At 35.8% G+C, this 19,037-nt stretch overlaps 5 protein-coding genes across 5 annotated transcripts; 2 read left to right on the top strand and 3 right to left on the bottom strand.

Annotated features, from left to right (window-relative positions):
* The first annotated feature begins 1,025 nt into the window (after positions 1 to 1,025).
* Positions 1,026 to 4,837, top strand: LOC106413660 (protein disulfide-isomerase 5-4). Its single transcript, XM_013854392.3, has 15 exons — positions 1,026 to 1,183; positions 1,384 to 1,474; positions 1,630 to 1,724; positions 1,982 to 2,039; positions 2,124 to 2,308; positions 2,431 to 2,488; positions 2,877 to 2,917; positions 2,990 to 3,064; positions 3,324 to 3,380; positions 3,504 to 3,570; positions 3,692 to 3,835; positions 3,931 to 4,152; positions 4,246 to 4,398; positions 4,476 to 4,553; positions 4,638 to 4,837. Exons 1-15 carry the CDS (start codon positions 1,143 to 1,145, stop codon positions 4,713 to 4,715), a joined length of 1,443 nt encoding a protein of 480 aa, XP_013709846.1. The 5' UTR covers positions 1,026 to 1,142; the 3' UTR covers positions 4,716 to 4,837.
* Positions 4,838 to 5,151: 314 nt separating this feature from the next.
* On the bottom strand, positions 5,152 to 6,342 carry LOC106413672 (60S ribosomal protein L14-2; the record flags this gene model as incomplete). The annotated part of the gene is given in 5 exon segments (XM_013854411.3): positions 5,152 to 5,348; positions 5,446 to 5,558; positions 5,635 to 5,764; positions 5,973 to 6,074; positions 6,211 to 6,342. Coding segments are annotated over 5 exon segments (534 nt in total), but the record flags the coding sequence as incomplete, so codon positions are not given.
* Positions 6,343 to 7,007: 665 nt separating this feature from the next.
* LOC106413658 (COBRA-like protein 11) lies at positions 7,008 to 10,940 on the bottom strand. Its single transcript, XM_048737742.1, has 4 exons — positions 10,185 to 10,940; positions 9,945 to 10,090; positions 8,376 to 8,708; positions 7,008 to 8,240 (listed from the first exon to the last, which is right to left on the bottom strand). The coding sequence occupies exons 1-4, from the start codon at positions 10,858 to 10,860 to the stop codon at positions 7,293 to 7,295; spliced, it is 2,103 nt and encodes a 700-aa protein (XP_048593699.1). The 5' UTR covers positions 10,861 to 10,940; the 3' UTR covers positions 7,008 to 7,292.
* A 508-nt stretch (positions 10,941 to 11,448) lies between these two features.
* LOC106413674 (protein translation factor SUI1 homolog 1) lies at positions 11,449 to 12,946 on the bottom strand. The gene is made up of 5 exons (XM_013854414.3): positions 12,794 to 12,946; positions 12,247 to 12,329; positions 11,914 to 12,119; positions 11,759 to 11,812; positions 11,449 to 11,677 (listed from the first exon to the last, which is right to left on the bottom strand). Exons 2-5 carry the CDS (start codon positions 12,281 to 12,283, stop codon positions 11,633 to 11,635), a joined length of 342 nt encoding a protein of 113 aa, XP_013709868.1. The 5' UTR covers positions 12,284 to 12,329; positions 12,794 to 12,946; the 3' UTR covers positions 11,449 to 11,632.
* Positions 12,947 to 14,775: 1,829 nt separating this feature from the next.
* On the top strand, positions 14,776 to 15,505 carry LOC125577056 (napin-B-like). Its single transcript, XM_048737741.1, has one exon. The coding sequence runs from the start codon at positions 14,812 to 14,814 to the stop codon at positions 15,325 to 15,327; it is 516 nt and encodes a 171-aa protein (XP_048593698.1). The 5' UTR covers positions 14,776 to 14,811; the 3' UTR covers positions 15,328 to 15,505.
* The last annotated feature ends 3,532 nt before the right edge of the window (positions 15,506 to 19,037 follow it).

Raw genomic sequence — 19,037 nt, 5'->3', positions numbered from 1 at the left:
CTCAAAGAATACATTTTTTTGTTATTGTGAGAAGAAAATAATGCTACAATAGAACGATTCCGTTTTTTCCGTTCTTCTCCTTTATAATATGCACAAATATTTCGTTTATAACTCTTATGTTATTTCTTACTATATAAACAAAATAAACTCTTATGTTCATTTTTAGTAGAGCATTATTTAGCAAATAATTTTTAAATACTAGAAATTAAATGCAAGTAACTCATATGTAACTCACAAGTATTCATATATAGCAAGTAATAAAACGGGATAAGTAACTCATTTTTCAGTAAGTACTCGAAATAACAAGTATTCATTTTTAACAAGTCAAGTATAAGTCAAAATTTTCATTACTCGTAAAAAGAAAATTAAGTATCAAATATTGCTAAAATAGCAAATATTCTACTTGTGCCCAGCCTTAATTTATTTATTTATTTTGACCAGCCTTAATTTATTTCTCAAGAATATCTATTTAAGAACTACAACTAGAGTCGGATTTGAGCATAACCCTATAAAACATTGATACTAAAATTTTCAAAGTTATATACATAGAAATGGACCATCAAATTTTTGAAAATTTTATATTAAAATTCTTAAAAGATGTTTATAGTCCATAAAATCTCAGATCCAGCTATGACTACAATTTACAACTAAGAACCCAATAATATGATACTTATGTATTGACTTAAGCTTCCAACATGAAGACTAGCACTAAGTTCCAAACTCAAGATACTCATCTATTCACCACCGATAAACATAACGCAGACTGTCTATACACATAACAATAGATTCCCGATCCTAAGATTTAACGTGCTATAAACATTTTAAAATAAATACTTATGTATATTAAAAATTGTGGTGTGGACACTAAATAAGTGCTCGGCGCATAACAATAGATTTCCGATCATAAGAAATTGACATTCGATTGTAACAACAACAATTGAAACGATAAGGTACTAATATGTTTAGATAAAAAACTATTTGGGTCTAAAAGGAAAGGAAACAAAGTAAAGAGGGACTATTTATGTAATATTATACAGATCGGGGGGGGGAGAGTGTTACAAATCTGAGGAGGATAAATCACAAGGGAGGTTCTTCGTTAGAAGCAAGCTGGTGTTTGTTTGTTTCCCAGTAATCCGACGAAGATGATCTCCCCGCGCAAGATCAAATCCGTTGATTTCTACAGGTTTGTTTCGCAAATTCGAATCTCCTCGATCTAGGCCATTTGTAGTATCAATGAGAATCTACGATTTGGATGCTGATTAGTGGTAGGGAGCTGTGTAGGTTTTGCCTAGCGTTATCATGTGAATGTGATGTTAGTGTGAAATTTTGACTGTTGGAAGTGATCTAAGTGTAGATTCTGAGATTTGGATCCGTTGCTTGCAGGAAAATCCCGAGGGATTTGACAGAGGCGAGTCTCTCTGGAGCTGGATTGTCAATTGTAGCAGCTCTCTCTATGCTACTCTTATTTGGAATGGTTTAAGTTTACAACCTCACTGCATTTGCTTACATTCTCAATCGATTCATCAAGTGTTTTAACTCAAAAAAAAAACTAATGTCACTCAGGTAAAATTTCGATCAGTGCATTGGTTAGGAAAAAATTGACTGGCGGTTTGATTTCATATTTTACAGGAATTAAGTAGTTATTTGACTGTCAGCACAACGACGTCCATCATTATTGACAGGAGCTCTGATGGAGACTTCTTGCGCATGGATTTTAACATAAGGTGCAGAGCATTACTCTACTGAGTTTTTTTTTGCCTTTTCAACACAGATGTCATATGGTTTTAATTTTTGTAAGGGGGTAAAAGAGTGCATAGACGTTGCTCTACTCTGTTTTGAAACGTTAGTTTATCTTAAGCAACGCATTTTTTTGTTGAATGCGTGCCATCGTATATGTGTGGTCCAATCAGAGTCGTGCAAAATTCATCTATCTATCTGATAGCTAAATAGATACGGATTCTATTTCTTTCTTTTTTGGCAGCTTCCCGTCACTTTCATGTGAATTCGCATCTGTGGATGTCAGTGACGTCTTAGGAACTGTAAGCTCTGTTTCAGCATAAGTTCAATTAAAATAAAAAATTTCCGTTGTTCTCTCTCCTGATTTTGGTAGCTTTTGTTTTCAGAACAGGCTAAATGTAACAAAGACAATTCGGAAGTTTTCTATTGACTCGAATTTGAGACCCACTGGTTCTGAGTTTCACTCCGGAGAATTTTTATCGCGAGTTAATCATGGAGATGAATCTGCTGAAGAATTAGTTGAAGGTTCTGTATCACTTGGTGCCCGCAACTTTGACACATTTTTACATCAGTAAGTAGTTAAGTCCGTAGTGCACATTCGTACATAGATGCAAGAATACTATGAGTATTTTCCTAGTACCTCTTCTTTTTTTCTTGCTTCTGTTGACAACATATCAATCATATATTTTGCAGGTATCCAATCTCGGTTGTTAATTTCTATGCTCCTTGGTGCTATTGGTGTAATCTCCTGGTAAACTCACCCTTTATCTTGTGTCTTCGGCTCTTATATATTTTAGATGTCACAGCATATCTTCCATCCAGAACCACACCGTGCTACTTGTTTCTTGGCAATGGTCATATTAGCGTTTTTACTAGAGGTGATCCCTACATGTTTGGTTCCTTGGACAATCTTAGACTACAATATACTGTACCTACTAAATCTTTCCTGAAAATCCTCTCTGTCTGTAATCGTAATAGGTTCCTCATGGAAAGACTACACTACATATATATGGTTCAAGTTGATTTTTAATATCGACCTATACAAGTAGATTCGTTTTTAGTGGCACTTTATGCAAAGTAAGTGGTAACTTTACTGATCTTACTTACTTTAAGACTATAACTTTAGTTTTCATTTTCAGAAACCATCATGGGAGAAAGCAGCAAACCAAATAAAAGAGAGGTATGCCATTATAGTCTGCAGATAAAGAATCTATAATACTATTTTTCCTGATAACTTTCTTGTTTTTGGTAGATATGATCCAGAAATGGACGGTCGTGTTATTTTGGCAAAAGTTGACTGCACTCAGGAAGCTGATCTTTGTCGGAGGTAAATCCTATAATTTTTTACCTGTTTTTTCATCTTGGCTTAAGCTACGAAAATAACTTCCCCTACCCTGCAAAAAGTACCATAGATAGGTTTTTAAGTTTGCATGAGCAACTATTACACTCATCTCCACGGAATTCTTCATTTAAATTTATGCAAAAAAAAGGAATTCAAACTAAAATTCTGCATAATGCATTCTCTGCAATCCTATGCCAGCTTTAAGGTATTATTTATTCTCATAGTTCTCTGAAAATGACTCCAGGAATCACATACAAGGGTATCCATCCATTCGGATTTTCCGCAAAGGCAGTGATCTTCGGTAATAAGATGTAACTCCTAGTTTACTTGTTTTCATATAATACACAACCATAATTTTCTCAATTCCTAGGAACTCTATACTCTATACTTTTCTTTTCCTCTGCTTGATTCTCTTGCTTAACAGGGATGACAATGCGCACCACGATCATGAATCGTACTATGGAGATCGCGATACAGAAAGCTTAGTGAAGGTAGTTATTGTTCTAGGTTTCCTTTCAACATCTATACTGTGTCCCTTAGATAAGTTAAGCAAGAGTTGGGTTTTGTGCCACATTTGTAGCTTATTTATGAATATTTTGCGTTCTCCTATAGATGGTGATAGGCCTGGTTGAACCAATCCATGTAGAGCCCCACAAACTAGCATTAGAGGACAAATCAGACAATGCATCGAAAACATTAAAGAAGGCACCTTCTACCGGAGGATGTCAAATTGAAGGATACATGCGTGTAAAGAAGGTAAGCTTTTGATGAAGAGAAACTACTCTTGCTTCGTCTGTTTGCCTTTAAGTCGCTTAAAAACTTGAATAGTTACTTTCCTATGATCTTTGCAGGTTCCAGGCAACCTAATGGTTTCAGCTCGCTCGGAATCTCATTCATTTGATACTTCTCAGATGAATATGTCCCATGTCGTTAACCATCTTTCATTTGGAAAGAGGATTTTGCCTGAAGCATTTTCTAATTTAAAGCGCTTGGCACCGTATCTCGGCGGAAGTCACAACCGTTTGGACGACCGCTCCTTCATAAACCAACATGATCTTGGCCCTAATGTTACCGTAAGTTTTGTATATTTCAGTGAAAAAGTACTATTAAAATAATATATTTGTGCTTTTTGGCATGCTCTAAGGTGTTGTTTGCCATATGGACAGATCGAGCATTATCTTCAAATAGTAAAGACAGAGGTATTGAAAAGCAATGGTCATGCAATGATTGAGGAGTATGAGTACACAGCACATAGCAGCGTTGCCCATACTTACTATTTACCAGTCGCCAAGTTTCACTTTGAGCTCTCAGCGATGCAGGTTGGCTTCAACATTCTTTTCTCTGCCTACTCAACATTAAGTTTACACTGCTGCTGATCTTTTTTATTTGGTTGAAGGTTCTCATTACTGAAAACTCCAAATCTTTCTCACACTTCATTACCAACGTATGCGCCATTATCGGTGGTGTCTTCACGGTTAGTAGAGAACCTGAAGCCTCTTCTTCTTGTTATAGTTCATTAAGTACCCCAATGACCCGTGTTTATTTCCTTCTTCTCCAGGTTGCGGGAATCTTGGATTCTATTCTCCACCAGACGATGACACTGATGAAAAAGATTGAACTTGGTAAAAACTTTTGAAGCTTTGCCTAAGAGTTTCATTACGTTTTCTATGTAACGAATCTGAAATTTTTGTTATCTGTACACAACTAGATGAGAGGAAACTATAAAGTTAATAATATACTGGGAAAATGTTATCCTTATGAAATGTCTCAAGTATTTTCGATAAATCTCTACGTTTTGTTGACTTGTCAAGGGTCAGTGGGTCCAACTCACAACTTATCACTTTTTCTGTTGATAAAAGGTCACAACTCAAATCTTTGAAACTGAAACACTGGCAAAATACAACATTACAATTGCAAAACGATTCACCGCCAATGTCAATTAACTACAGTGAAGCCCTTTTCATTGGCACTCGGTAGATTAGAATTACGCAGCGATAAAGGGAATAAGGTCGTAATCTTCATTTCAAAATTAGAACCATCACTTTGTAACTGTTGTCATAAAGATATGGAAGTCGCAAAAGTTTTTTAACATTAAACGAAAGATGAAAGTTGTGAAGGAGGTTTCAAAACTGAAACTAACAGACTTGATAAGTTGCAAAACGCTAGTAATCCAAAACCCAAAATACAATAACAGATTCGCAGATAATATAACTCAAGCAGTGATCTCCTTCTTGAGCTTTGCAAGTTCTTGCCTGACAACACCAGCTTTCTGCAAACAAACCAACCAACAAGCCAATAACATTTCAGTTTACTTTAGGGAAAAAAAACATATCATTGAATTCTCTAAAACTCTTCTTCACTCTGACCTTGATTTTGGCCAACATGATCTTGAACCTATCGAAGTCATTGAGGCTAGCCCTACGCTTCTGAACGATCAGCTTCCTACCCCATGAGCTCTTCTCCCACTTGTTCTTCACGTCTGCAAACACTTTCTAGAATCAGAAAGCAGCACTTGACAAAATTTCAACATTACAGAATGAAGAGCCAGCACTCACCAGCCTTCTCCATGGCCTCGATCAAAGCCTTCTTCTTCGGCACTCGGTTGATCTCAATAACGATATCAGTAAGAGACAATCTCTTGAAATTCATCTGGATCCTCTCCATATCAGGGGCATCTACCAAAGCCTAAAACAACAAGACCAAAACAAATGTTACGTAAATACATCTATAACACCAACTCAAGACTCAAAAGGTAATGCCTTTAATGTATGTAACCGAAAATAAATAAGCATCGATCAAAACCCGTTCAGACAGAGGCAACTTGCAGCTAGTTCAATACACAACAACAAAAAAGATAAAACCTTTGTAGATGTAATGATAAGAATGAACTTACCCTGTTCTGGTCAACAACGTCGACGATAACGACGAGCTTTCCATGGTCTTTTCCGTAGTTGACAAGAGCAACTCTCCCTATCTCCACGTACCTCTTGAAAACCTGAGCAAACACAAACACTCATGAGATCTTACAACCTTGGTCGATGTTAAAGACATAAGCTTCACTTGATTGGAGACAAGTGAACCCTAATCACGCGAAAGCGTTAGAAGGAAGATGTCGGAAATGTATGTCTCACCATTTTCGCCGCCGGTAGGTTGGAAAGGTGGGAAGCGAAGTGGGACGAGCAACAACGTAAGCGTCTAGGTTTATGTAGTGAAGAGACTATATAGTTAAGTACTTTAGGGTTTTCTAGTTTGGGCTTTCATAAAAAAAACCAACAGGCCCATTAATGAAAGCGCAATAAAATTGAAAGCCCAATATGGTGATGTAAGATATCACGGAGTCGACTATCTTTGGTGTTTGGTTGGACCATACGTTGACTCGTCACTAGCTTTGCTCTTGCCATATCTATTGTATTGGTTACAAATCTTCCTGATCTCTAGTGACTGGAAATGTAACCTTCGCAATCGGCCCTTGGGTCCATTCCCTATGACAACATGTGCATTATTTCTAAGAGACTCAAAAGACTTGTTGTATATCATGTAATCATCTTGTGATCTTTCTCTTCTTTTTTTTTTGTGAGTTTCTGTTGGATCATTCGCACGGTACTCCGAATCAGTTGTGGATAAGTTATCACCTTTTTTTTAATTTAACTCAACCACTTTTAATTCTATAGCTTTTTGGATAATTACCCGTAAACATTTATGTATTTTGGTGATATTTATAACTAAATCAAAATTTTAAGTTTTTCCGCATAAACTGCAATATACTAAATCAGGATTTTACAGAAATTTGGATGCTAAGAAATCATGTTCTCGAACCATTGTTATTCACAGGAAAAATCTAAGTATGTTGTATCTAAGTTTCTTTCATCTATTTAGGCTTGTGTCTGTCTCTCTGTCAGACAAATAGTAGGAAAGCTTACCTGAAAGTCTTTTCTGTTGTCTTCTCTTTTACTACAGACTAAGAAATAGCATTACGACATCATATTTTTCTTGTTTTCTCATGATCTTCAAGACCAAAACCACAATTATTTTAGACGACAAGAGTATATTAAGTGAGAATCAATCTGCATCAGTTACTTTTGATAAATGAATACAAGTTTCTTGAATCAAACAAATCACTGAAAAAGATGCATAAACGTTCTCTTCAAGTTCTTTGACCATGGCTAGACAGAAGGCAACTTACATACTTGACTAATACAAACGTAAACACTTCTTAAAACCGATCATTAATAATCACAAGAAACGTTGTGATCACGAGGAGAATCGATGGCAAGAATCTGATACATGATAACCTCTCCCCATAACTCTTTTTCGGAAAATACTTAGGAAGCTCACATTCTTCTCCATTAAAGAAAACTCTCTTAGGGAATCCATCACCTCTTGGAATATTCAAACTCCCCAAATGCTTTTTAAACGATATAACCGACTGCATTTTCCCTGGAACCTGCGGGTCTCTAGCCGGGTTCGACCCGTTGGTAAGACCAATCAAAAAGTTCATACCACGAACTCCTTGAAAGAAAATGGTCTGGTTCTTAGGTGGAACTCTCGTCCCATTAAACGAGTAAACATTCTCATACCCTAAACCAGCTTTACCCAAATCCACAGCCGCAAACCAGTCCTCCACTGCATTAGCTCCCCAGTTAAACAACGTCACCCTCGCCGACCATCCATCAGCGTAGTCCGAGTTAACATGCCAGTTTAAGCTGATTCCGCAGTTGTCAGGACAAGGAAGCTTCTTAGGAACAGCCATGTGTTTCCTCCTTGCCCACACTTTTGCCTTTAACGTCCTGTTTTCAAACGGTACCAAGAGCGAGTCAGGAGGGAGGAGAAGCGGTCTTGCATTGGCGTTGCAAGTGTCGGTGTCGATATCTCCGCAACCGCAAGCACAAGTGTTGCAAGGGATGGCTGAGTCGTTGTAGAAGGCTGAGTAAGAGACGCAGCAACGAGCAGCTTTTGGTTTAGGCTTTGTTATGTTGCAGACAACTTGCCAGCTTGCGAATGCGTAGGTGGTTGCTTGGAGACCACTCGGATCAGGGAACCCGGTCGGGTCGACTCTTATAGGTGTTCCGCACTTGTACTGAGGATTGACTATACCGTCGATCTTCCAATGCTGAGGAGGAAAGAATGCTGTCCTGTTCTGATCTGGTGGCACCTTGTACACCTAGACCAAACATATCAATACGTGTTTTAAACCAAAGCCTCTACCAACATAGCCTTTTTTTTTAATTAAAATTAAGGTAAAATGTTTATGATTCGTCTATCTACAAACACTATAAATAGTATGTTTAGGACAAACCTGTAATTGGAAGATGGCTCTAGACTTAGAGGAATCCATATGAGCTGGCAAGAGAGTTCCATTCTTGCAGCAGAAAGGCAATTTCCCGAGGAGTTTATCGTCTTTACGCTCAGCCGGTAAGTCTTTGATGATCGGTTTCTTCTGACAAGTAGCCACCTGAGAGAAATCAAGATCCCCATAGAACTGTCCTGCCTTGCTGTGCAAGCATTCTGAAGGGTTTTTCTCAGCTGAGTAAGCTCCACGCAACGAGTGTATGAACTCTCCTCGCATCCACTCCCATGTCAAGTTCCAGTGGTCTAACCGTCCTAAGGGACTATCGTTGTCTATAGTCACCTGTCCCACAACATGTCAGTTTCAGTCATCTATCAATATATGAATCTCTCAAGGTTTTTTAAAAAAATATTCGGTTTTACGTTCGGTAATTGATTACTTTGGTTTTCAATTTTTTTCCAAAAAAAAATTATAACCAAACCAAAATTCGAACTAAAATAAACCAACTACCCAAATTTTAAAACTAATCAAACTTATCCAAAATTTTAACAAGATTGAACTAACATTAAAATCTAGGGAAAACTGTTTTTTTAGAGCAAAAAAATGGTAACTATGTCCCTTTAGATTAATCTATATTTTGTGTCATATTTTCCTATAACACCCTTTAATATTTTTGAAAATAAATTTAATAAATAGTTTTACAAACAAAAAAAATTTGGAAAAATAGTAACTTTTGGTAAAATACTTATATGAACTTAGTGATATTTTTTCCAGTTATAAAAAAGTTAAAATTATAAATTTCATATTATGTTCTAAATAAAGTAGAAATGACATTCTACGAAGTAGAAAACGAAATCCACTTTTTTCATTGAATCTACAATGTTTAGAATACGTGATCTACATAAATAGGAGTATTCTAAAAATATTTAGAATACACATTCCGCGCTTAACCTATTGTTCTAAAATCTTTAGAAATCAAAATCTACACATTAATATAAATCTAAAACACGTAGAAACCGACTTCTACAGATTTACTATAAATCTAAAACATGTAGAAATCAAAATCTAAACATTACTATAATTCTAAAAAACTGTAGAAACCGATTTCTACATATTAGTTGTATTCTACGGATAAGAAATCAGTTCCTAAAAATATGGAAACAAAATATTTGGGAATATTCACTTTTATATTTTTTAAAAAAAAATCGATTTTTTTTTAAAAAATAAAAAAAAAACGAAAAAAGAACAAAAAAATAAAAAAAAATGAAAAAGGAATAAAAAATTACAATTTTAAGGGCATTACTGCCATTTTGAAAAACATTAGTCTAATGGGACATAAAGTAGTATAGATTAGTATAAAGGGACATAGTTACCATTTTTTTGCTCTAAAAAAACAATTTTCCCTAAAATCTATAGCTAAGTTTGGTAGGATTTTCAAAAATCGAATTAACCGAATTATATTTCAAGTTAATTATGCAAGATTTAGGCCGAACCGAACTAGCCGAACCGAATAACCTGAACAAACCAAACCCGCAGGCCTAGTTATATATCGATAAGACTGACAGATTGGTGACTCGCCTGCGCCATGTAGTTGCTTGTGTAAGCTTGAAGAACATCATAGATTATATTCAGGTCGCCGTGTCGCCTACGCATGAACTTGGTTTTCTTCTTTTCTTTTGCTTTAAACTTTGGGTTCCTCTTGCAACAAACTTGCATTGTACCACCTGACCAGAAAACAAGACAGAAAGAATCAAAAACCAATCATAACCGACTGTTTCTTCAGTAACAAGAAACTAAGAGGAGCTAAGGTTTATATACCTTTAGAATTAGCAGCAGGGCATTCCCATCCATCATTTACGAGCTTGATCGTTCTCGGCAGTGGCGTCGCCGTGCCTCTACCACCGAAAAGCGTTCCCGTGATCTCGATATTAGTTGAGATCTGAGTGTAATCTCCAGCTGTTTCGATCGAGGTCTTTAGATCTGTATTCGGAGAACCAATGAACGTTGTCCCATTACTTGCGTCGTAAGGAAAGTCACCATCCGACGAGACAGCTCCCGTTGCGGAGACAATGATCTCTCTATGGCGATACCCTACGAACATCTCCCAACCTTTGACCTCTTCAGTGCCCGTGTTGACGATCATGGCCGTTGCTTTGAACGACCAGGCTTGAGCCGTTACGTTTTTGGTACGTGGATATAGTTTTTCGCGCCCCCCGGAGTTGTAAGACATGTAAACTCCATTGCAACGGGCGAGACCTGGTGGAGGAGTGTCTTTCTTCTCAGCATCTTCGCCGTAGTCTTGAGCCAGAGATGGTGTCGGAAACAGAAGAAGGTTGATTAAAGGTATTAGAAGGAGAAGAAGGTTTAAATGAACGTAACGTATCTTCTTCATCTCTACCGTGTTTCCTAAGTTTCTTAGGACGCAAGAAAGAGGAAATGGAGAAAAAGAGGAGAGATGATCAAAAAGCTTAAGTGAAATAGAGAGGCAGAGCATAACGGCTTCTCTTCCTCTAGTTCTTCCCTGTTTTCCCGGAGAAACAGAGATAATATACAAAAATAAATTAAAGGAGAAAAAATAACGTAAATTAATATCACACTAATGTCAAATTTGCGTACACCTGAATGAGGAAGTCCAATCCTCTGTTTAATGGCTATGAGTAGTCTTTGGAATTCTTTTTTGGTATAGGTATGGCGACGGAAAGTGTATTAGTCGTAGACTCATAATCAGGGATTGGTTTGATGATTGTGGGGGGTTTTTGTGGCCTGGGAGTGTTAGCCTTGTAATGGTTTGGAAACAATGTTTAAAGTTCAATATAATCTAACAGATGACTTAAAAAAAAAAAAATGTCAAATTTGCGTACACCTGACCTGAAATAAACAGTACCAAGACCTTTAGATAGAGAAGGCAACAGCCGAGGTTATTATCGTCATTAACTTGACTTCCTAACACAAGTTCAATTGTTCAAAATGTTTCACTGAATTAGCCTCGTTGGAATTGGTAGAAAATGACAAAACAAGATCATTAGTAATTAACAAAGGTATGAGAACCGTAAGTTGGTAAGAAAGATATTCAGAGAAGAGATGAAGTCAACTAAGCTTTCTTAGCAATCTCATATTACACAGGAAGAAAAGTGTAACGCAATGAACATACGATAATGATTCGGAAGAAACCAGTAACAAGAGATCATCAAACAGGTACTTATGTTTTTGGAACGGGGGGAATAACAGTAAAGAAAACAAGCTAGGGACAATGCAACACAAGCAGCTCAGAAACCATGGATCTTGATGTTGTCCTTCTTCACAAGCCCAGCCTGTTCCATGAACAAAAGGAAGGGAAATAAGTAACAACAATCTTTTAGATATGCTTGTTCGTGAAAGAGTGTGATTATTACCTGGACTAGGAACGTGGAGACGTTCTTCCTCTGGTCGCCTTGAAGCTGAATAACCTACACATTTGCACAATTAAGAGAGAGAACATATTTAAAGAACACTCAGTGCTAAGCTTACTGCATTATTCGAATGGTAATATGCTAAAAAAAAGACGTACCTGTCCAAGTTCAGAGTCTTGAACGACAGTTCCGTTGCAACAGAACTCTTTCTTGAGATCCTTAAGTATCTTGGTGTAGCTGTACTCTTTCTTCAGCCCCTGGACAGTAGTCAAGCTTTTCCTACCATTACGCTGCTGCACACGGATGTGGACGTACTCTTTTGTTCCCGCACCTGAGTCCTCAGCATTCGCATCAGCAAACGGGTCTGCAAAAAAAAATCCAAAAGCAACTCATTAGCTCATACATGAGAAACATTTACAGAGTTCCATACTCCAAAACCAAACATATAAGCAGAGATATGATTATGGATCAAATCTAAAACTGGAACTTACCGAAGGCAGTAGGGACCTGGGAATCAAGTTCAGACATGAAACTTTGTTGATCTGATGGGCAAATAGGACAGAGAAGCTGAGACCTGAATAAGATTAGCAAACCACATAAGAATTTGACACACACAATAACAAACAACAAACTAAGGTAAGATCATAAGATAAACATAACACGATAACAAACAATTAACACACACACAATTCTAGTACAAGTCACCTTCAATTAGAGATTAATGATCAACCAAACTAAAAAAACAACTCTAGATCATCTGGGTACTGATCATACCCCAAGAACCTAATTAAGCAGATCCACTTGAATTGCACAAAACATGTAAAGAAAAAACATCATCCATCATCAAGGAGATCAAATCAAGATCCGATTTTTTCTAATTCAACAGCGAATCCGATAGATCATATCCAAAATCTCGCCTCCAATCTTATGGATCGGGCGACGAAAGCAGATTACAGCTCGGAAATTACAGAACAAGGGGAAAATGACGATCTGCTGAAGAACGATAACAAACGCGGATTGAAAGGAGGACAATTGTACCTGATTCGAGGATTAGGGTTTCGAGGATCTGATAATCGAAGAAGCGAGAGAGGTAAAGGAAACCCTAGATTCGGATTAAGTCTGCAACTTCTGTTTCTGGTGGGAGATAAAGTCACGAGAGGAAGATGTGAATATATTTTGCTCTGTTCTATAAATCTCTTGTTGTGTTTGGGCTCTCTACTAGTTTTCTTAGTGGGCTTGGGCTTTATGCGTTTCCAATTGGTAGCTTTGTGCTTCTTTACACCACTTCGAACCCTGTGTAATCAGTCTACTTTTATCGAGTTACGAGAATTAGTTGGATTGAGTTTGTTCGTAACATGCGGAACAACGGTTAGCACAGTGATAGTGATAACAAAAACATATAGATATATAATTTTTTTATTATTAACTTTGATGTGATGCAGTACAGTATGTTGCCAATCGAACTCTTTGGATTGCATAATTACTGTAACACATTGCTTACTACTCCCTCTGTTTTTTAAAGATGAATGTTCTAGGATTTTCACACTTATTAAGAAATCATATTAAAACTTAATTATTAATGCATAGTTTTTTGTAATTTTATATTTCTTATATTTTTAAACCAATAGGATTAAAAGAAATGTAATTAATATTTTTGAAACACACAATTTTTCATTATTAGTTGACCAAATATGCTTTGAAAACATAAAAAATACATCTTTTGGAAACAAAATATTTTCCTAGAACATCCATCTTTAAAAAACAGAGGGAGTAATATACAGTAGTGTATGCAAAATGATTAATATAATTAATTTAGATATATATGCTTTTTTTATAAACTCTATCATCTGCTGATTTGGTCGGCATTGGAAAAAACGCATTTAATGCTAAAGAATAGATTGGCTATCGCACTGCCTAAACATATGCTATTAAAATGTATTTATTTTTTGATAACGTACGAGTGAAAATTTATCAAAGTTATGTGGAATTTTTCAAAAGAAAAATAAAAGGTAAGTGGAAAAACATATGATCTTTCGGAAATGATTTGTGATGAAGTAAGAGTGAAATTAAAGCACTGAGAAAAATCATTAAGTAATTACACAGACAAAAAAACAAATATTTCATTTTTTTCTCACGACGGTTGAACAGTGTAGGTCCATGAACCTGGTAAGAGAATGTTGAGAGCACTTCTAATGGGGATTTTACCCATTAGAATTCTAAACATTAAACATTTATATGTGTGTATGTATATATTGTATAAGTGTATTTTTAGAACCTTTTGCATAAGGTTCTTCCCAAAAAATGGTCCTCACACTTACATACTAATATATACATACATATAAATGTTTAGAACTGAGTGCCCCCTCAACTATTTTCACAAGAAAAAAAATAGATAGTCTCTACAGTTTCACTTAAGCTGTTCTATATTCGACTAATGTTTGTATTAAGATTTTGTTTGTATCTTATAAACTCTTCGTAATATTAATATAGTATTTGACTAATGGGAAATTTTCAAGTTTTGTTCATCTTGTACTTATCAGTGCCATTGTCTGAATGGTTATACACATATCTCATTTAATTATTTGAACTCAATGGTAAACAATGGAATAACAAGTAAAAAAACTAACGATTATTGAAAGCAAGCAAATATAATGCACAGTCATTTTTATATGATTTCGCTGTTCTTCTGATAGCATGATTTATTTTATAGTACTTTTTATTTTTTTTATAACTATGCTTTCAATATTGAATTACTCGGAAACACAGTTTAGCCTTCGTCTTAAAATATAAGTCGCATGTCAGAATATGAGCTACACATCATATATGCATTGGTTGCATTGCATGCAGACGCGGAAACTTGTCACTCCACCACATTTGAGCTTATAGCTTTTCCCTCTCTCTCTCTTTCCGTCAGGAACAACAAACATACATACATACATGCAGTGCTACACGTGATCTCCATGCAAAACTTCTTTCTCACCTATAAATACCAACCAACCCTTCACTTCACTCTTCACTCACAACAAACACACCCAATAAACATACACACATAGCAAATGGCGAACAAGCTCTTCCTAGTCTCCGCAACTCTCGCCTTCTTCTTCTTCTTACTCACCAACGCCTCCATCTACCGCACGGTCGTCGAGTTCGACGAAGATAACCAAATAGGCCCATTTGGCCCACAACAATGTCAGAAGGAGTTTGAACAAACACAACATCTAAGAGCATGTCAGCAATGGATCCACATGCAAGCAACGCAACCCCCTTCTGGTCCCCGGGCCCTCGAGTTTGAAGTCGACATTGAGAACCCTCAGGGCTCACAGCTGAAAGCAACGCTATTCCAGCAATGCTGCAATGAGCTTCGCCAGGAAGACAAAATTTGTGTTTGCCCAGCCTTGAAGCATGTATCTAAAGAAGTTAGAATCCAGTTTGAACAGGAACAACATCAGGGACTTCCCCAAATAGTGAGCCGTATCTACCAGACCGCTACGCAATTGCCTAAATTTTGCAAAGTTCCACAAGTTAGCGTTTGTCCTTTCCAGCATGATATGCCTTTCCCTCCCTACTACTAGATTCCAAACCAAACCTTCTGGAGTGTATATACCACGGTAATGAGTGTAGTTGTTGATGAATGTTACCACTACACGGTTATCGTGTGTGTTCTATAAAAATGTAACTTTTAATAAGTTTGAGGCTAATGTAATTGGAACTACTCTGTAGACCGTAATAAAAGAGTTTTTTTTCTTGTTATTAGTCTTGCAGCTTTTCAAAATTTGATAGACGGATACGCCAAAAAGAGAAGAAAAAAAAATCGATCAGTCTATTCACAATTATGCTAGTATAATGTCTAATGAACAGGATAGACTAATTCACAATTATGCTAGTATAATGTCTAATGAACATGATAGACTAGTGGTCATCAATGATAAAAATCATCGTCTAGCTAGGATCAACCAATTACTCAAATCTGGTAACAAACGCTTAATTAGCTCGATGTATATATGTACATATCTAACTAAACATCTCTGATATTGTTATAGTTTCTCTTTATGTAGTTTCAAATTAGGTTCATTCAATTTTTGGATGATTAAAATGATGCAGACCATACTCTTTGATCAGATCTACAAATTTCTATTTCATGATTTATCGTCTAGTACATAGAAGACAAAATTAACAATCTTTCACATTTGATTTCTCTATCATATATGTATACTAAGTGAAAATAAAAGATCCATTCAGTACACACACACACATGTCAAAGCAATGGTGTTTTATTATTTTTTTGGAACTGAAGTAACTCATTTCAGTGTTTTGGTAACGAGTTCTTTATGTGGTTTCAAGAATGTGTAAACTCGTCTACTGACCAGATGAAACTGATATCTACCATAACAATTCAAGACCTAAGTTTTGGCACATGAAGACGTAACAGTATTAAGATGAATATTATCTTGTAAGAGAGATCTCTCTAATGCTTACACTTTCAACGTGGAGAATGTAAGAGATACCAAAAAACGTGAATGCAAAGAAAGAGGAAAAACGTGGACAAAAGAGCCCCATGTTAGTGCGTACCTATGGTTTTAGACGTATGTCATTTCTATATGAAAGGATTTATGGATAGGTTTTATATCCGATCTCTCAATAAAAAGTGTCTTGCAAGTACAGAGTAAAACACACAATAATAATATGTAAGTTAATCGAACAATTATAAAATAGACATAAATACTAAAAGTAATTAATTATCAAATAAACACATATATTAGACCTATAATATAATAGGGCTTATTATATTCACTCAAGCTGGAATTAAAAATAAAAGATAATAGAGTATTTTATAATTTATTATATAATAATATGGGAGAATTTGCTCAATATACAAAACACTAATGGAAATGAAGAATATATCAGTGATTTTGACATAATTCATTCGCTAACATTTAGGTAAAGAAAAGTCCGGTTTTGTCCTTTCAATGTACAAGTTGCCGGTTACTGGTAGAGATGACGTGGTCGTTTAGCATCACACGAGAGAGCGAAGACAACGTCACCAATTTATTTACCATATGGAGAAAAATATAACACACTGTCAAACAGAATGAAAAACAAATATACAGTATAGTAAGTAATTTCAAATAGAACATAATCCTATAGATAATGCAAATATAATATAGATTTAACACAACATACGTAAATAATGAACCACCTAATCCTCCTATACTCAAATCTCTACTTAATAAATCTAAACCCTAGGTAAGATCCTATAAACCCAAATACAATCTATAAACAATTATATATAAAGAAAATAATATAGAGAAATGTAAAGAATAGAATACTATATCTAATAGTATAGTAACCTTACATAAATAACCGTAATAATAATACATACTATACTATAATTCTAACGAATATAGTATGGTCTGCAACTTCATCTTCTTCCCCTCGTCCTTTTTTTCAGACATAATATAGCGATATACACTATGTAAGTAGAAGTATGTACTATGACACTGATATGGAATAGAATCAACCATACTATACGACACTGAAGCCACAAACTTGCGGTTCCAGGGCTTTACAGATACCGATTGCGGCATGCAATCTCAATTTTGATTCATCTACTCTTAAACTGGGACATGCAGTATCAATCGTTGAATATATCAGAAACAAAAAGACTAACCTCTGCAATTTTATGACTACTACTGTATGTTGAAGAAATCGTCACCGAACTCACTGACAAAAGCCCATAAATCCCACAACACACATGACGGACGGTGTGAGTAGATCTTAAATAACGATGCTTATGACTCTTCGTAGACCCTTCACCGCAACCAGTCGCCGGAAACGCTTTTAACAGTGAAACTAATTAATTTTATCTTCCAAAAATAACAGTTAATGTGTGAGTGAAGATGAAGAGGCCACGATGTCAAAGAAGAAAAGATGAATTTTTTTTTTATTTTAATTCTAGCCGGTTGCGAGTGGGGTATAAAGGTATTATTATAGAAAATATACGGTGTACCGTTGTGTTTTAGGGTAAAGAGCTACTGACTTAATTATAATTTTTTTTTGTGCTATAGAATCCAATTTCCCTAATATTTAATGGCTGAGTACTTGAATAGTAAAGTAAATCAAATGATCAATAACAGGAAAACAAATAAACTTTTATTTTGTTAGAGCTTTGTATCGGTGTAATCTTATCTTTATATAAAAAGTGGCGTCAGCAATGCATATCCTCTAAAAGACTAAAACCCAATACATCCCCCATCTCTTATAAGATCGGCGAGAAAGGATGTACTCAACTATTATGAAATTCATTTATATATGCATGTAAATTATACACATTTAAGTTAAAAAAAAAATTATACACATTCGGATATTCTTCAAATTTCGAACTGTTCCAAAAATCCTTATCCACATCACACACAAGAAAGACAATAAAGAAGCAAACCACCACGCACCACAAACTTTGGGCATCTGACATCTCATCTTCCTTTGATTCTTTACACCACCGTTGTTCGCCGCGTAGGACTTTCCCGCATATCAAAGCATGCCACATATGCACAATCTCCACCTCACATGATTTTACACCATGTGGTTATTCTTTATTAGAGAATTTACTTTTATTGTTCTATAATGGGTTCTCTAGAGCCATACACAACACAAGTTAAAATATTTACAAAATTAAAGAATTATGGTCCAAGTAAATAATTCGCCTATGTAAATACAAAATTATGCCTTTTCCAGACCAATGCATTTTTACATTTTAAAGTAAAGAAACAGTGGAAGCATTGTAGCCTAATGGTTAAGGTCTAAAAGATTTTACATCCAAATCTGTGATTTGAATCTTACATTATGCAATTTCTTGCAGATTACAAGAAATTCAGGTTTCAAATTTCAGAGAGAGCGATTTATTAAAACAATTATGCAGACTATAAAAGAAAGACTTATAAAGGATTACAAAGGATCTTCAACATGGTGCAAGTAAATCTGGTGGATCTTCATAGGATGGTTCATGTGATGCAATTAGACATATGTCCTCATAAAGCATGTAGTATTGTCGGTTGTCGAATTATCTATGTAATATTTTTCATGTAATAATTGTAATATCATTAATAAATCAGCGGTAGAAAAATAATAATAAACAAACAAAACAAGTGGTTGAGGCGGGACCCAATAGACTTGTATTAAGGTCCGGACATATCCCAGGTGGGCTCACGTGGCTCCTCCCGTTGAGAAACTTATTCGTCCACGTAGGACGGAGCAGAATCTCGCTCTCCTATTCCCAAGGCTGAGA

Source organism: Brassica napus, chromosome A8, assembly GCF_020379485.1.
Source record: "Brassica napus cultivar Da-Ae chromosome A8, Da-Ae, whole genome shotgun sequence".
NCBI classification, from domain to species: domain Eukaryota; kingdom Viridiplantae; phylum Streptophyta; class Magnoliopsida; order Brassicales; family Brassicaceae; genus Brassica; species Brassica napus.
This window is presented reverse-complemented; position numbering and strand designations above follow the sequence as displayed.